This window comes from Giraffa tippelskirchi, chromosome 1, assembly GCF_054371585.1.
Source record: "Giraffa tippelskirchi isolate mGirTip1 chromosome 1, T2T-mGirTip1v1.2.pri, whole genome shotgun sequence".
Lineage (NCBI taxonomy): Eukaryota > Metazoa > Chordata > Mammalia > Artiodactyla > Giraffidae > Giraffa > Giraffa tippelskirchi.
Window position 1 is genome coordinate 188,504,072 of NC_137275.1, and position 18,538 is coordinate 188,522,609.

The 18,538-nt window shown below is 37.3% G+C and overlaps 1 protein-coding gene across 1 annotated transcript in view; it reads left to right on the top strand.

Annotated features, from left to right (window-relative positions):
- Positions 1-18,538, top strand: part of ADAM28 (ADAM metallopeptidase domain 28) — a 71,542-nt gene that overhangs the window by 20,425 nt on the left and 32,579 nt on the right. The window contains exons 7-11 of the mRNA XM_081513934.1: positions 3,092-3,163; positions 4,502-4,573; positions 9,774-9,943; positions 12,409-12,493; positions 16,176-16,306. Of these exons, the coding sequence (XP_081370060.1) occupies positions 3,092-3,163; positions 4,502-4,573; positions 9,774-9,943; positions 12,409-12,493; positions 16,176-16,306 (530 nt within the window). The remainder of the gene's footprint in view (positions 1-3,091; positions 3,164-4,501; positions 4,574-9,773; positions 9,944-12,408; positions 12,494-16,175; positions 16,307-18,538) is intronic.

Consider the following 18,538-nt stretch of genomic DNA (forward strand, 5'->3'; position numbering starts at 1 on the left):
GCTGGACCACTAAATATTAGAGGCCTCATGTAGCTCAATTCTGTATCCCATTTTTTGCTTTGTCTACATATCCTTCCTAGATAATCTCATCCAGTGCTACGTCTTATTTAAATAGGAAAGTGAAAGTGAAGTCGCTCAGTCATGTCCGACTCTTTGCGACCCCGTGGACTGTAGCCTACCAGGCTCCTCTGTCCATGGGATTTTCCAGGCAAGAGTACTGGAGTGGGTTGCCATTTCCTTCTCCAAATTAAATGGGAACTTTGCACTAATTACCATCAAATGCATATCTCCAGCTTTGTTCTTAAGAGGCCAGACTGTTACAAATAACTACCTACTTCATGCATCTAACTCTTGTCTGAATTTTTCATCTGGCTTCTTATCAATTACTACTGATTAAAGAGTTAAAGACTTCCCTGGTGTTCCCTGGTGGTCAGTGGTTAAGACTCCCTGCTCCCAAGACAAGGGGCATGGATTCAACCCCTGGTCAGAGAACTAAGATACTACATACTGCATACCACACACACACACACACACACACACACACACACACACAAAGAGTTCAAGAACTCAGGTCAATAACAAATCTACCATGAAACATGGTTTTTGCTTTGTTTTGTGGAGAGAAAGAAACTGAAATGAGGGAAGCTTGGAAGTTTGAAATGTGCAAAGGAGATGCAGCTCTGTTTGAGAAGCAAAGGACAGACTAGGTGCTGTGGTGACTTCTGGCTTTGAACCCTTGGTAAAGGAGGGGCTACTTACTGGGATAGGAATACAAGGAAACCAAAACAAAACCAGACCCAAAGAGGATACTGAAGTTAACGTGCCTATTTCATGGCAGACTAGTGGAGAAAGTCCACTGTTCAAAAAACCTGAAGACATTGGTTTTATTTTTAGCATTCCTATTAATTAGTTGTGTGTGTGTATATAAGTGATAAGTGAAAGTCGCTCAGTCGTGTCTGATTTTTTGCGACCCCATGGACTATAGAGTCCATGGAATTTTCCAGGCCAGAATACTGGAGTGGGTAGCCTTTCCCTTTTCTGGGGGATCTTCCCAACCTAGGGATGAATCCAGGTCTCCAGCATTGCAGGTAGATTCTTTACCAGATGAGCCACAAGGGAAGTCTGGTTTTAGAAAAGGCAGAGGAACCAGAATATTTCATGCAAAGATGGGCACAATAAAGGACAGAAATGGTATGGACCTAACAGAAATAGAAGATATTAAGAAGAGGTGGCAAGACTACATGGAAGAACTATATAAAAAAGATCTTTACAACCCAGATAATCACGATGGTGTGATCACCAACCTAGAGCCAGACATTCTGGAATGGGAAGTCAAGTAGGCTTTAGGAAGCATAACTATGAACAAAGCTAGTGGAGGTGATGGAATTCCAGTTGAGCTATTTCAATTCCTAAAAGATGATGCTGTGAAACTGCTGCACTCAATATGCCAGCAAATTTGGAAAACTCAGCAGTGGCCACAGGACTGGAAAAGGTCAGTTTTCGTTCCAATCCCTAAGAAAGGCAATGCCAAAGAATGCTCAAACGACCGCACAATTGCACTTATCTCACATGCTAGTCAAGTAATGCTCAAAATTCTCCAAGTCAGGCTTCAGCAGTACGTGAACCATGAACTTCTAGCTGTTCAAGCTGGTTTTAGAAAAGGCAGAGGAACCAGAGATCAAATTGCCAACATCCACTGGATCATCGAAAAAGCAAGAGAGTTCCAGAAAAACATCTACTTCTGGTTTACTGACTATGCCAAAGCCTTTGACTGTGTGGATCACAACAAACTGTGGAAAATTCTGAAAGAGATGGGAATACCAGACCATCTGACCTGTCTCTTGAGAAACCTGTATGCAGGTAAGGAAGCAACAGTTAGAACTGGACATGGAACAACAGACTAGTTCCAAATAGGAAAAGGAGTACGTCAAGGCTGTATATTGTCACCCTGCTTATTTAACTTATATGCAGAGTACATCATGAGAAACACAGGGCTGGATGAAGCACAAGCTGGAATCAAGATTGCCAGGAGCAATATCAATAACCTCAAATATGCAGATAACACCACCTTTATGGAAGAAAGCAAAGAAGAACTAAAGAGCCTCTTGATGAAAGTGAAAGAGGAGAGTGAAAAAGTTGGCTTAAAACTCAACATTCAGATAACTAAGATCATGGCATCTGGTCCCTTCACTTCATGGTAAATAGATGGAGAAATAATGGAAACAGTGACAGACTATTTTCTTGGGCTGCAAAATCACTGCAGGTCGTGACTGTAGCCATGAAATCAAAAGACATTTGCTCCTTGGAAGAAAAGCTATGACCAACCTGGACAGCATATTAAAAAACAGAGACATTACTTTACCAACAAAAGTCCGTCTAGTCAAAGCTATGGTTTTTCCAGGAGTCATGTATAGATGTGAGAGTTGAACTATAAAGAAAGCGGACTGCTGAAGAATTGATGCTTTTGAACTGTGGTGTTGGAGAAGACTCTTGAGAGTCCCTTGGACTGCAAGGAGATCCAACCAGTCCATCCTAAAGGAAATCAGTCCTGAATATTCATTGGAAGGACTGATGCTGTAGCTGAAGCTCCAATACCTTGGCCACTTGATGGGAAGAACTGACTCATTTGCAAAGACCCTGATGCTGGGAAAGATTGAAGGCAGGAGGAGAAGGGAACGACAGAGGATGAGATGGTTAGATGGTATCACTGGCTTGATGGACATGAGTTTGAGCAAGCTCTGGGAGTTGGTGATGGACAGGGAAGCCTCGCATGCAGCAGTCCATGGGGTCACAGAGTCAGACATGACTGAGTGACTGAACTGAACTGATGAATTAGTTATGCAATCCTTTACAGTCTGGTAAAAATGAAAGGCCCAGACTAGAATATCACCAATGTCTCTTCTACCTCTGACATTCTGAGTCTAGTCTATAAGATGATTCTGGTGGTTAGTTAGAGTCAAAATGGTAGTATTGTCTTCCTTCCTTCCCAGATACCACCCAACTCTTCTAAAATTACACATTTCAAATTTAAGAATGATTCTTGCAGAGAGAGACATTGCCTTAGTAATTTTCCTTTTTATGTTTATTACAGACATCCAAAGACCAGAAGGCTTGGGAAAAAAAGAAATACGTAGAATATTATTTGGTCTTGGACCATGGTGAGGTAATTATATCTGACAAATGAATCTTTTAAAATGCTATACTGCATAAGTTTATTATGCAAGATATTAAATAATGGATATGTTCTTAAAATAATGAATATGAACTCTTCCTTTTCACAAATTTAGAAATTTGACATGCATTTAGGCTGATGTGATTTTACCTTGTACGGAATGAGTACCTAATATAATATGCATAAACTGATTTTTTTTTTGCACTATAATGCTCCTTTCTTATTGTCTCAAGACCTCCAAACTTATTTTCTAATTAAATTCTTTAGTCACTTTGTCTTATGTTAAGTAGTTAAATCATTGGTAAATTAAAGTTTATGTTTATCAGGGAGTGATAAATTAAAAAAAAAGCTAATAGAATTTTCTGAAAAAGCCACTTTTTGGTAATATTCATTGTTAATCTTTTTTTTTTAATTTGAAATAAAGCTTTACTTACAAAAGCATGTCGTGGGCCAGATTGGGTTCATAGTTTGCAGATGCCTGACCTAAAAGCCAGAATCCAAAGTGAAAGTTAAAACTATTCCTCTGGCCATGCTGCTGCTGCTGCTGCTAAGTTGTTTCAGTCATGTCTGACTCTGTGCGACTCCATAGATGGCAGCCCACCAGGCTCCACCATCCCTGGGAATACCAGCCTATAAAAGAATTAGGACCACAAACTGAGAAAAATCATTTGTAGCATGTGTGACTGATAAACGGCTAGATTCTTAACTTGGAAAAATGTTCATCACAAAGAAAAGAAGACAAGGACTCTGATAGAAAACTCTGTAAAGAACTTTTCATTTAGTTACATAACACATGGAGCTTTGGTTACAGTTTTGAATGCATTTTAATATGGTGATTGTTATAAACCTGAATTCCACATATGTAATCACAAAGGAAAATTTATGTTATGATAATATGAGTAAGTTAATTCATTTTTGACATCTCTTATTGTATAAAGTTTTGACCTCTTATTATATAAAGTTATATATATAAAGTTTTGACCTTTCTTATTATACTAAATTCATTTACTGCTCATATTTCTTTAAATGAATAGACTCTTCCTTGCAGTAGTTTTACACAGTTTAGGAAGCCATGGTATTTAACTGAAAATACTTCAGAAATAGTTCCTTAGAGCTTTACACTAGTACTTTATGGGATGAAACGTCATCTTTTAAAGTGCTTTCATTTTGCTAGAGAAATAAGGAAGTGTTTTGTTTTTAATGTCTAAGTGTTAGCTTTTATGATTGATCATTAATTATAATAAGTAAAATAAGTGAAATTGCTATTTTTAATCTTCCAATTACATTCATTTCTCTCAATGTTTATATTTTGTCTGTGTTGTTTTCTAGTTTAAAAGATACAGTCAAGATCAAGAGGAAATGAGAAAGAGGGTATTTGAGATGGTCAATTACATCAACATGGTATGATGTATTTTATTGAGTGTTGTTTTAACAATTTGCCAGGTGGTGTCATTGGTTGTTTCATGAGACAGGAAAGAAAAACCAATACTTCTAAGAATATGGCTGACTGGCTCTTGAAAGGTGACCATGACTTTGGCTACTTCATTGAATATTAATATTACATGATAGAGAAGTATCTCACCTACTTGCCACATTATTCTCAGGTCCATCAAGATTTAGAAGGTGGTTTTGTTTCATGGTCTTTGTTTTTCTAAAGCCCAGTAAGAAAATGCTGACACACAAATCCCAATAGAAAACCAAATGGAAAAACCAACTAACCAACCAATGAGATAAGCCAAACTCTGGTACCATAGCAGCTTTCAATGCATTATCTCATTTAAACCTTGAACAACCCTAACATATTATTAAACCTAATTTGTAGCTAAGGAATTAGCTTCTAAGACACAAAATAACTTGCCTAAAATCACAAAGTTAGAAAACAAAAGAGAGAAGATTTGAACTTAGATTGGTTAGATTTCCAAGCCTATTTTCATTGTACAACTGTTGATTCAATTCTTTAAACATGATTTTATCATCTAATTTCCATTAAAATTATTTTTATATCCCTTCTATTCAAACCTTGTTAGTTGAACATATGGTTAGCCTACTTAGTTGAAATGGCTGAGTCACCTGTGATCCTACAAATACTGTAACAATAGAAATGAAATGAAGGTGGACTCAGTGACCAAGGTCATATCTCATTTTCTCACCACAAAGAGTATGCTGACTCCTCTTAAGAGACCTCAAGAAGTGACCATGTTTATTGAGCACTTACTTTGTGCCAAGTATTTTTCTAGATTATGGAAATAAAAAGGAGAACAAAACTGACAAATATCTCTTTCTTCAAGGCATTATTCTTCCCTTCATGAAGTTAGAATTTTTGTTCAAAGAGGCAAACAAGTCAAATAAAGAGTGTGTAAGATGATGATATGTACTATAAAGAATAATAAAACAGTTTTAAAAAAGAGAGAGAAAGAGAAAGAAAGAGAAAGATTTAGATGTATGCATTGTGGTTTGATGGGTTTTTTTTTTTCTTCTTCTTCTTTTTTGGCTATGTTAATTCTTTGTTGCAGCACTCAGGTTCTTCGTCGTGTCATGCACACTACTCTAGTTGCAAAGCATGGGCCCTCTGGTTATGGTGTGAGGGCTTAGTTGCCCTGCAGCATGTGGGATCTTATTTCCCTGATCAGGGATCAAACCCCAATCCCCCAGCATTGGAAGATGGTTTCTTTACCAGAGAACCACCAGTGAAGTCCTGAGATAAGATATCTTGGGTGCTGTGTTAAATAGGGAAGTCATCTCTAATAGGGTAGCATTTGAGAAGAGACTTGCAGGAGAAAGACAGATCTAACCCTAGGAAAAGCAAATGACCTGAGTGCAGAACCTAGATTGCCTTGCTTGAGGAATAAGTGGAAGGCCAGGGCCAAGAGAGGGAGATGACATCTCAAGGTAGTGGTGGCCAAAACTTGAAGGCCCTAGTGAGCCTGTGTGAGGACTTTGTTATTTTTTTTTAATTAAGACATAGTTGATTTACAATGTTGTATTAATTTCTGCTGTACAGAAAAGTGATTCAGGTAAACATTTATGTGCATTCTTTTTTATATTCTTTTTCATTATGGTTTATCACAGGATAAACCATTTCAAAGTATGTATGGTTTATACTGAGTATAGTTCCCTGTGCTATACAGTAGGACCTTGTTGTTTATCCATCCTATAAATAATAGCTTGCATCAGCTAATCTCAAACTCCTAATCCTTTCACCCACTCCACCCTCTCCCCCTTGGTAACCCCAAGTCGGTTCTCAACGTCTGAGAGTCTGTTTCTGTTTCATGAGTAAGTTCATTTATGTTATATTTTAGATTCCACAGATAAGTGATCACACTTAATAAGACAGTATTTAGAACTTTGTTATTCTTAATGAGTGAGGAAGACATTAGAAAGACTGAACTGAGATGTGACATGTTTAGATCTGTGTTCTTAAAAGATGACTTTGGCTGTTCTGTTGAAGATAAACTGAAGGAGCGCAAGAGCAGAAACGAGGCCAGGAAGGGGAACTGTGTCATAATTCAGGCTAAGAGATGGTGGTGGCTTGAGAGAAACCAGTGATGGGTGACCTATTAAGAAGGTCTGATCTCTGGATAGAGTGACTTGAGTTTATAAGGTGGATGGGATATGAGAAGCATAAAAAAAGAGAGAAGTCAGGTGACATCAAGGGTTTTGACTTGAGCAACTTCAAGAATGCGAAGCAATCGTTGAGGACAATGGGAAACTTTCAGAGAAGAGATTAGGTTTTCCATTTCGAACACATCAACTTTGAGGTATCTTTTTGTACAAAGACTTCTAGGTGGAAATCCTGGAGACACAAGATTGGAGCTCAGGGCAAGGTCTGGGTGGAGATATAAATCTATACCTTTTTTAAACTTGGTCATTATTTATTTATTTTTAATTTATTTTTTAATTGGATTCTAATTGCTTTACAACACTGTATTAGTTTCTACAATAGTGTGAATTAGCTGTATGTATAACACACATAGGTGGCATAAGATGGGTCAGCAAACTGTGGCATGTGGACCAACTGTGTCCTGTTGCCTCTTTATAAAATAAAGTTTTATTCAAACATAGCCATGTCCATTTGTTTACATTGTCTGTGGTTGCTTTCCTGTTACAATACCAAAGGTGGTGACTAATTTCAGCCAAGACCATGTGGCCTCAAAGCCTAAAATATTTTCTATCTGGACCTTTACAGAAAATATTTGTAAAATCACCAGGGAAACGGGTGTAGGTAAGCAGGAAAAGGACACAAAGATATATCCTTGAAATACTTCTTTGAGGAGGAGTAAGAGGGGAGGAAGTGAGAGTGGAGGTGAGACAAGGAGTAGACAGTAAAGAAAAGAAAAGAAAAGAAAAAGTTGTTGTTGTGGAAGCTACTTGAAACAAACATCTATCAAAGGAAGAAATGACCAATGATGTGAGATGCTTCTGAGGACCAGGGACTGGCCATTGGATTTAACAAAGGAGAAATTATTGGTCTCCTGGATGAAGCAACAGATCGATCATGATTTTAGGGAGTCCAGAGACAATAAGAGAAGTGAACTTAGAAACAGCAAATACAGATTTTTTTTTTTTCTGGAAGTTTTTGCTATAAATGGGAGCAGAGAAATGGGGCATAACTCAAAGGAGGAAAAATCACAAAGAGAAATTCCCCCAGCCACGATGAGGCATCCTTTTGATGCTGATGAGAATCATTGCACAGAAGGCTAAACACTGACAATGCAAAGAAGATGGAAGAATTTCTAGAGGAATCTCTTTGATATGGGGTGAGATGGCGGGTCCGGTGCATAAGTAAGGAAGTTGACCTTGGGCTCACAGACCTATAATTCATACAGTGAAGAAGGGGAAGTACAGATTGTTTGAACAGGTGTAGACCAGTGTGGGTAGATGGGTGGAGCTTGTGGAAATTCTCTTCTGGTTGCATCTGTACTCTTCAATGAATTTGGAAGCAGGGAATCTGCTCAAAGTGAGGACTTGAAAGAAAGTGCCAGAATGTTTAAGAAAGAGAGGCATGTGCAGAAGGCTGTGAGAATGAATGGACTTTGGAAATATAGCAGGTTTGCTGGAGGGTGGTTCAGACCACTTGAGGTTAGTGGTCATGTCTTCTGAGTGAAAGCAGTCAGCATCATTTTCTTTCCCCTGTCTGAAATCAGAGCTTGATGGAGGAGAAACAGAAAGGACAGCTTGTTTTAACCAGGGCTGAAGTTTTGTCAGGTGGATGAAATAAAAGGAAGAGAGAAATAAGAAAGTTGGAAAACAATCAAAGCAAGATTTTAATCTGGTTAGATTTTTACTTCCCTTTTGATGATAACTGCATACCTCAACACTTTTCTTGTTTTCTTTTTTAAAAAATGTCTTCTCAAATTTCTTAGCAGGAAGTTTCCCCCAAGAGAAAGTCTTAACTGCAGTTTTCCCCCTAGCTTTATTGAGATATATTTGACATATTATATTGGACAGATTTAAGGCATTCAATATGTTGATTTGATATACTTATATATTGCAAAATGATTAGTTTGGCTAACCTGATAGGTTGGCTAACACCTCCATCATGTCACATGATTCCACCAGTTTTTTTTTCTTTTATTTTTGATGAGAACATTCAGAGATCTACCCCTTTTGCAATTTTGAAGCATAGAATATAGTATCATTAACTGTAATCCCCATGTCTTACATTAGATCCCCAGAACTTACTTATCTTATAACTGCCAGTTTGTACTCTTTGACCAACACTGTGCAGTTTAAAAATCTATAGTAGCAATATAAGTTTTTATCTGTAGAGTAAGTGTATTATCTCATAAGCTTAACTGGTTATTTCTAAAGGCATCCTATATGTGCTGTAGATTCTTTGGTTCAATCCAGTTTCGGCAACAGAGGTCCCTTACTTTATTGTAACTCATATATGCAGGACTTTTTCATGTAGCCTTTTCCTTTTCTGATGTTCAAATCAGCACCAAATCAAGCTTGCTAATTCTTTTTAAAAATTTATTTATTTTCCATAGCAAGATTTTTTTTAACTTTTTATCTTGTATTGGAGTATAGCCGATGAACAATATTGTGATAGTTTCGGGTGGACAGTGAAAGGACTCAGCCATACATATATATTTATCCATTCTCCTCCAAACTCCTCTCCCATTCAGGCTGCTACATAATACTGAACAGAGTTCTCTGTGCTATACAGTAGGTCCTTGTTGGTTATCCATTTTAAATAAGCCAAGCTTATTAATTCTGAAAAATTATGACTCTGATAAAGTTACATAGCAACTGAGGAAATACATTTATAGTGAAGTCATAGTCATGAACTACTAGCAGGATATTATAATATTTCTTGAGATTTCAAGCAGGAAAAGTTTGTTTCAATAGACCCTTTGTTACACACACACACAAAAAAGGAGTTTATCGACCTGAACTAAGAGTGTCTGTCTTGCCAACAAACAGGGATGCTAGCATCTGCCAAAAGAGATGGTAACTTCCATTACACAAGTATGTGTGGAAATAACGTTTTTACAGTGTAGTTGTAAATAAGTTTGAAAATCTGGAGTCCATAGAAAATATTAAAAGATAATAGCACCATTATGAATAGTTGCTTTGCTATTTTTTTCTTTTTTAACAGCTTTATAAAAAGCTCAATACTTATGTGGCCTTAATTGGGATGGAGATCTGGAATGATAAGGATAAGATAGATATATCTTCCAATGCAAGCCTCACTTTAGAAAATTTTTCTAAGTGGAGGACAGGTGTCCTCCTGAAGAGAAAGCACCATGATGTTGCTCAGCTACTCACGTATGTATAGATTTTTTCCCCTTTTTACATTCTGTGGTATTTGGCATAGACATCTTCAAAGTCTTGGCAAAGCAAATGGTATCTCAGAGCATTATAGATTTACACATAGGGTGCTAAAAGTTTAAAAAATATTCTTTTGGATCTTATGTTGCATATGGTCTTATTTTCTTTTTTTTTTTAAAGAGAGAGAAGCTATACAGGAGCTATGATTCATCAGAAACATTTTTGATTGTTATTTGGTCTATAACAGAACAGAAGGACAGAGTTTAGATAATGTGGGCTTCCCTGGTGGCTCAGCAGTAAAGAACCTGCCTGCCAATGCAGGAGACACAGTTTTGATCCCTGGGTTGGGAAGATCCCCTGGAGGAGGAAATGGCAACCAACTCCAGTGTTCTTGCTTGGAAAATCCCAAGGATAGAGGAGCCTGGTGGGCTATAGTCCTTAGGGTTGCAAAGAGTTGGATACTTCTTAGCAACTGAACATCAGCAGCAACTACACAGGATATGAATACTGCAAAGCTGGTTCACTGGGGTTATCTTCGAAGGATAGCCACCACAGTTTCTTAATTTAGAAAGATGAGTTCCAGACTCAAGGACTCAGCACAAGACATAGCTCATTTTTTGGAGCTACTAACACAACAGCAGTATAGGAATTAAACTTAATGACTGAGCTACAAACGTAACAATATGGGAATTAAACTTTAACTAGACTGGCTCCAGGACCAAGCTCAAACTGTAGTAGAATCTAGTGTTGTGAAATAATTAAGATAGAGAGATGTAAATCATGGCCAGGATGACAGATTGTACAGATAAGGCATGGTAATCCAATATCAAGAGTAGATTTCCTGAACAGACCAGAACAAACAGGATAAAAGGACTAAAAAGATAATGGTAGAGGAAATAACTGTGCTATCATGTGTAAATTGAAAGTCTTACCATTTCTCTGACAAATTAACAAAATACACCTATACCTGGGCATCATCAGGTAGGAATCTAATATGGACTCTGCTGCTAAGTCACTTCAGTCGTGTCCGACTCTGTGCGACCCCACAGACGGCAGCCCACCAGGCTCTGCCGTCCGTAGGATTCTCCAGGCAAGAATATTGGAGCGGGTTGCCATTTCCTTCTCCAGTGCATGAAAGGGAAAAGTGAAAGTCAAGTCGCTCAGTCGTGTCCGACTCTTAGCGACCCCATGGACTGCAGCCTATCAGGCTCCTCTGTCCATGGGATTTTCCAGGCAAGAGTACTGGAGCGGGGTGCCATTGCCTTCTCCAAATAAACTCTCTCCACTGGAAAGAGAAAGCAAAACAGTGAACTCCATAATGAAGGAGGATTTTATTTTTTATAAATGAGCTAGGAGCAAGAATTAAATCCACAAAAATGTAGACTTGAATATAAAAATTTTCTAATATAATTTTAAAAGAGAATGCAAATACCATAAATCTTTAAAGTATCATGTATGACACAAAGTATCATTTCAAAATAACAGATAACTCCATAAGAAATGGAAAGTGGAAGGAAGTTCTCTAATTTCCTTATTTTTCGTGGCAAAATATACACTTTCCATTGTTGATGTTGGTAAGTGGGAAAATATAGGTTCAACTTTTTATGTAAATGCATCTTCTAAGGGAATTTGAAAAATAATGCATACTTTGCAATTTCTAGAGACAGACCAGAGTGACCATCTTGAACAGCGCAATAGTAATAACCAAAAAAGCACATGGAATAATTACAAATTGAAAGGAAAACAAAATAGAATAAAATTTAAAAAAAGAAATTAAAGTGATTAAAGACCAAATATATTATCTATGTGAACAAATGCAAGTAGTTAAAATAGCTCTTAAACAGGACAGATATTTCAATTGCATAAGTTCTTCAATAATACAAAAGCTTTCAGAATGGGCCCAAATTCCAAATCCAGCTACAGCTATAGCAGTGCTAAAAGAAAATCAAAGTAAACATATAAAAAATATATGAGAAAAATATAAATTAAAATGAAATATATTTCACTTTAATATATATATTTATATACATTTATAATTTAGTTTATATTTATAAAGCAAAAATATTAAGAGTGATTACCTCCAGATGCCTGGATTTAGATGATATGAAAGCCATCATATAAAAAGATCATCGTGAGTTTCTCTGCTAATCAGCATTCTAGAGGAATTGTCTATAGAAAAAATGTCTATTATTAGACATGAGTGCCTGCTAAGTTGTTACAGTTGTGTCTGACTTTTTGCAACCCTGTGGACCATAGCTGGTTCCATGGGATTCTCCATTTGTGGGATTCTCCAGGCAAGAATACAAGAATTGGTTGCCATTTCCTCCTCCAGGGGATCTTTTCCACCCAGGAATCGGAATCTCTTATGTATCCTGTATTGGCAACCAAATTATTTACCACTAGCCCCACCTGGGAAGCTCAATTAGAATCATAAGTTGTATCAATTTCTTTCTCTTTCACAGGACAGTAGCATTTTCTGGAACAACTGTGGGCCTTGCTTACATGTCTACAATGTGCTCTCCTGATTTTTCTGCTGGCGTCATTAAGGTTTGTTTAAAGATAAAATTGTTGGTTCTACAGTTCAAGTCTGTCAAGGGCTATCGTGCTGAATCTATGGAGAAAATATTATTTTTCTCCTTTAATCTGTTGATGTGGGAAATATTGATTGAATTTCAAATATTGACACAGTCTTGCACATTCACCATAAATCCAGCATGGTCATAATGTATTATATCTTGTATGTATTGCTAAATTCAACATGTTAACATATCATGAGGATTTTTGCATCTATATTCAGAAGGGATATTAGTCTGTAGTTGTCTTTTCCTATAATGTGTATTTTTCAGGTTTTACTCTTAGGGTAAATATCAGTATAAACTTGACCATATACAATGATGTTCAATTTTCGATTTTCTGGAATATTTGAGTAAAATCATTTTATTTTTTTCTGGAATATTTGAGTAAAATCAGTATTGTTGTTATTTAGTTGCTAAGTCATGTCTGACTCTTTTGCCACACCATAGACTATACCCTACCAGGCTTCTTTGTCCATGGGATTTCCCAGGCAAGAACAATGGAGAGGGTTGCCATTTCCTCCTCCAGGGGATGTTGATGACCCAGGGATCAAACCTACATCTCTTATGTCTCCTGCATTGGCAGGCAGATTCTTTACCACTGAGCCACCAGGGAAGCCCCAAATCAGTACTATTCCATAGTAAAATGTTCAGTACAATTCACCAGTAAAACCATATGGGCCCGATATTTTTTGTTGCAAGATTTTTAAGCATGCAATCAATTCTTCAATAGATATAGAGCTATTCAGGTTATTTATCTCTTCTTAAGTAAGCCATGGTAGTTTGTGTTTCAAGGAAAGCTGTCCATTTCATTTAAGTTGGCATAAATTTGTTGATGATATTCCCTTACTATCTTTTTAATATATGTAGAATTTATAGTGATTTCCCTTCTGTCATTCATGATATTAGTAATTTGTGTGTGTGTGGAAGGGGGGACAGTTTCCCCATGATCAGTTTGGCTGCTGCTGCTGCTGCTAAGTTGCTTCAGTCGTGTCCGACTCTGTGCGACCCCATAGACGGCAGCCCACCAGGCTCCGCAGTCTCTGGGATTCTCCAGGCAAGAACACTGGAGTGGGTTGCCATTTCCTTCTCCATCAGTTTGGCTAGGGTATATCAATTTTACTGATCTCAGAGAAAAAGTTTTAGCTTTACTGATGTTCCTATGGGTTTCCTGGTTTCAATTTCATTGATTTCAGTTCTTGTCTTGACTATAGATTTTTTCCTTGCTTTCTCTGTATTTAATTTGTTCTTTTTTTAGTTAAGTGAGGAAGAATTTTAATCATGAACTTGAGATTTTTCTTTTCAAATATGATCATTTAATGCTATTAATTTCTTACCATGCACTGCTTTAGCTGCATCCAAGATATTTGGATATGTGTGTTTTCATTTTTACTAAGTTAAAATTTTTTCTAATCTTCATTTTGATTTCTTTTTGGACTCATGTATTATTTAGACATTTAGGTCAATTTAGATTTGATCCATTTATCATATTATGGTCCTCTTTTTCCTGAATTATTTCTGCTGTAAAGTCTACTTTATCCAGTATCAGTATAATACTTTGTGGATGGTTTACTTAATATGTTTTCCTTCCTTTAATTTTTAACATATGGACTTCTTTCCATTTAAAGAAGATTTCTGCTAGACAGTATACACCTGAGTTTTTTTTAATCCAGTCTGACCATCTGTATTTTACATTGTATGCTTAAGTAATTTATATGTAATATATTACTGAAATTGTTGAACTAAAATCTGTCATCTTGCTAAATGGTTCCTATACCATCTATTCCATTTTTTCTGCCTTTTTAGAATTGAGTATTCAAAAAATAATTTAATTTACCTCCATTATTAGCTTTTTATTGATTTTTATTTTTAATGGTTGTTGGGATTTATTATATATCTCTGCTTATCTGTTTTACCTTTGTTGTTGCTGTTGTTCAGTCACTCAGTTGTGTCTGACTCTTTCCAATCCCAAGGACTGTAGCACACCAGGCTTCCCTCTATTTTTCCTCTATTTCCTTGCATTGTTCACTTAAGAAGGCTTTATTATCTCTCCTTGCTATTCGCTGGAAGTCTACATTCATTTGGGTATATCTTTCCCTTTCTCCTTTGCCTTTCACTTCTCTTCTTTTCTCAGCTATTTGTAAGGCCTCCTCAGGCAACCATTTTGCTTCTTGCATTTCTTTTTCTTTGGGATGGTTTTAATCACTGCCTCCTGTACAATCTTATGAACCCCTCTCCATAGTTCTTCAGGCATTCTGTCTATCAGATCTAATCCCTTAAATCTATTTGTCCTATCCACTGTATAATCTTAAGGGATTTGATTTAGGTCATACCTGAATGGCTTAGTGGTTTTCCCTACTTTCTTCAACTTAAGTCTGAATTTTGCAATAAGGAGCTCATGATCTGAGTCACAGTCAGCTCCAGGTCCCATTTTTGCTGACTGTGTAAAGCCTCTCCATCTTTGCAAAGAATATAATCAATCTGATTTTCATATTCCACCATCTGATGAAGTCCATGTGTAGAGTCATCTCTTGTGTTGTTGGCAGAGGGTATTCTATGACCAGTGCATTATCTTGGCAAAACTCTGTTAGCCTTTGCTCTGCTTCATTTTGGAGAAGGAAATGGCAATCCATTCCAGTACTCTTGCCTGGAGAATCCCTTGGACAGAGGAACCTGGCAGGCTACAGTCCATGGGGTTACAGAGTCAGACATGACTGAGCAACTCACACACACACACACACACACACACACACACACACTACTTCATTTTGTACTTCAAGGCCAAACTTGCCTGTTACTCCAGGTATCTCTTGACTTCCTAATTTTGTATTCCAATCCCCTATGGTGAAAAATACATCTTTTTTTGGTGTTAGTTCTAAAAGGTCTTGTAGGTCTTCATAGAACTGTTTGACTTCAGCTTCTTTGGCATTAGGGGCATAGATTTGGATTACTGTGATGTTGAATGGTTTGCCTTGGAAACGAACAAAGATCATTCTGTCATTTTTGAGACTGTACCCAAGTACTGCATTTCAGATTCTTTTGTTGACTGTGAAGGCTACTCCATTCTTCTAAAGGATTCTCACCCACAGTAGTAGATACAATGATCATCTGAATTAAATTCGCCTATTCCCATCCAATTTAGTTCACTGATTCCTAAAATGTTGATGTTCACTCTGCCATCTCCTATTTAACCACTTCCGGTTTACCTGGATTCACGGACACAGCATTCCAGGTTCCTACGCAATTTTGTTCTTTACAGCATTGGACTTCACTTTCATGACCAGATGCATGCACAACTGCATCTGCACAAGTGCAAGATGCATTTCTGCTTTGGCCCAGCCTCTTCATTCTTTCTGGAGCTATTTCTCTGCTCTTCCCCAGTAGCATATTGGACACCTACAGAAGATGAGGTGGGGGGCTCATCTTCTGGCATCATATCTTTTTGCCTGTTCATACTGTTCATGGGGTTCTCAAGGCAAGAATATTCAAGTGGTTTGTCATTTCCTTCTCCAGTAGACCACGTTGACAAGGTGAGGAAGCTGAAGCTAAAATCAAACTCTCTACTCCACTTGGCTACAGTAAAAATATTTAATTATGTTCTGAATGATAATTCAGTTTGCAACCCAGAGGATCTGTCTCTCTATTCTTATCCTCAGGATCACAGTCACAACGCACTTCAGGTTGCAGGAACCATGGCCCATGAAATGGGCCACAGCTTTGGAATGTTTCATGACAGCTACAATTGCAAGTGCCCTTCTATAGAATGTGTGATGGACAGATCATTAAGGTGAGCCTTTCTGGGAAGATGATACTTACTCTTGTTTTGGGTTCATTCTGGACTATGCTACTCTGTTCTGTTACCTTCAGTAACCTGTTCAAACTTTCAAATTATTAAATAGCAGCATCAGGACATGATCGTGGATGTGGGTCTATACCAATCTACTTATACCGTCACACTCTTTGTGATGCCAAGGACTGTAGCCCACCAGGCTCCTCTGTCCTTGGAATTCTCAAGGCAAGAATACTGGAGTGAATTGCCATTTCCTTCTCCAGGGGATCTTCCCAACCCAGGTATCGTACCCAGGTCTCCTGCATTGCAGGCAGACTCTTTGCCATCTGAGCCATCAGGGAAGCCCATACCATCACATGGTACTATCTATATCATGTAATGTTTTTCATTAACTGAGACATAATTTAAACATATTGTCTCTTTGCTTTTGGGGTGACACGTCACTGTATCCTCATTTTTGCTGCACAAGATCTGGGTTCAGAAGATCATTAGCATTTACCACAGTTTCAATGAATTCAGATTGGTTGCTCATGAGGGAAAAGTTTTAGAAGAAAAATCTAATTAAAGAAGAAGGAAGTTAGAATACTTCCTAATACCATACACAAAAATAAACTCAAACTGGACTAAAGACCTAAATGTAAGGTGTAATACTATAAAACTCTTAGAGGAAACTATAGGTAGAACACTCCTGACATAAATCACAGCAGGATCTTTTTCTATCCACCTCCTAGAGTATTGAAAATAAAAACAAAAATAAATAAATGGGATCTAATTAAACTTAGAAGCTTTTGCACAGCAAAGGAAACCATAAAATGAAAAGACAACCCTCAGAATGGGAAAAAATATTTGCAAATGAAACAACTGACAAGGGATTAACCTCCAAAAATATACAAACAGCTCATGTAGCTCAACATCAAAAAAACAGACAATCCAATAAAAAAATGGGCAGAAGATCTAAATAGATATTTTTCCAAAGACATACAGACAGCTAAAAAGCATATGGAAAGGTGCTCAACTCACTCATTATAAGAGAAAAGCAAATACAATGAGGTGTCACCTCACACTGCTCAGAATGGCCAACATCAAAAAATCTACAAATAGGGCTTCTTCCCTGGTGGTCCAGTGGCTAGAAGTCTGCTTTGTAATGCAGGCAACAGCAGTTCTATCACTGGTCCGGGAAAATCCCATACACTATGGAGCAACTACCGGTGTGCCACAAATACTAAGCCCCTCGAGAGCCTGCAAGCTGCAACTACTGAAGCCTGTGCACCTAGAGACTGTGCTCCACAGCAAGAGAAGCCACAGCAATAAAGAGTAGCCCCCACATGCCATAACTAGAGAAAATCCACGTCCAGCAATGAAAACACAGCACAACCAAAGATAAATAAGTAAAATAATTATAAAAAAGAATACATTTATTAAAAAAAAAACAACTTACAAACAGTAAATGCTGGAGAGAGTGTGGAGAAAAGGGAACCCTCCTACACTGTTGGTGGGAACGTAAATTGGTCCAGTCACTATGGAGAACAGCAAGGAGGTTCCTTAAAACAATAAAATTAGAGCTACCATACCATTCAGCAATCCCTCTCTTGGGTATATATATGGAGAAAACCATAATTCAGAAAGATACATGCACCCCAATGTTTATTGCAGCATTATTTACAATAGCCAGGACATGGAACCAACTCAAATGTCCATTGACAGAGGAGTGGATAAAGAAGATGTGGTTCATATGAAATATTACTCAACCAAAAAAAGAATGAAATAATGATATATGCAGTAACAGAGGGATCTAGAAATTGTCATATTGAGTGAAGTCAGACAAAGACAAATATATGATATCACTTATACGTGGAATCTAAAAGTAGGGTATAAATGAACTTATCTATAAAACAGAAATAAAGTTACAGATGTAGAAAACAAACTTATGTTACCAGAGGTTTAGGTGGGGAACATATTGGGAGATTGAGATTGACATATACACTGTACTATATATAAAATAGATAACTAGTAAGGACCTACTGTATAGCACAGGGAACTCTATAACACAGCATTATGCATCAACCATACTCTAATAGAAATTTTTAAAAAAATGTTCTCACATGAAGATGAAGAGAAAGTCTTTGAAAGAAATTACATACTCCTGCCTCATCTGAGGCAAAACTGCTCTGGAATTTTATCTTTAAAAACCCCACAATTCCTTTGATGTGTTCATTTTCTCTTGTATTT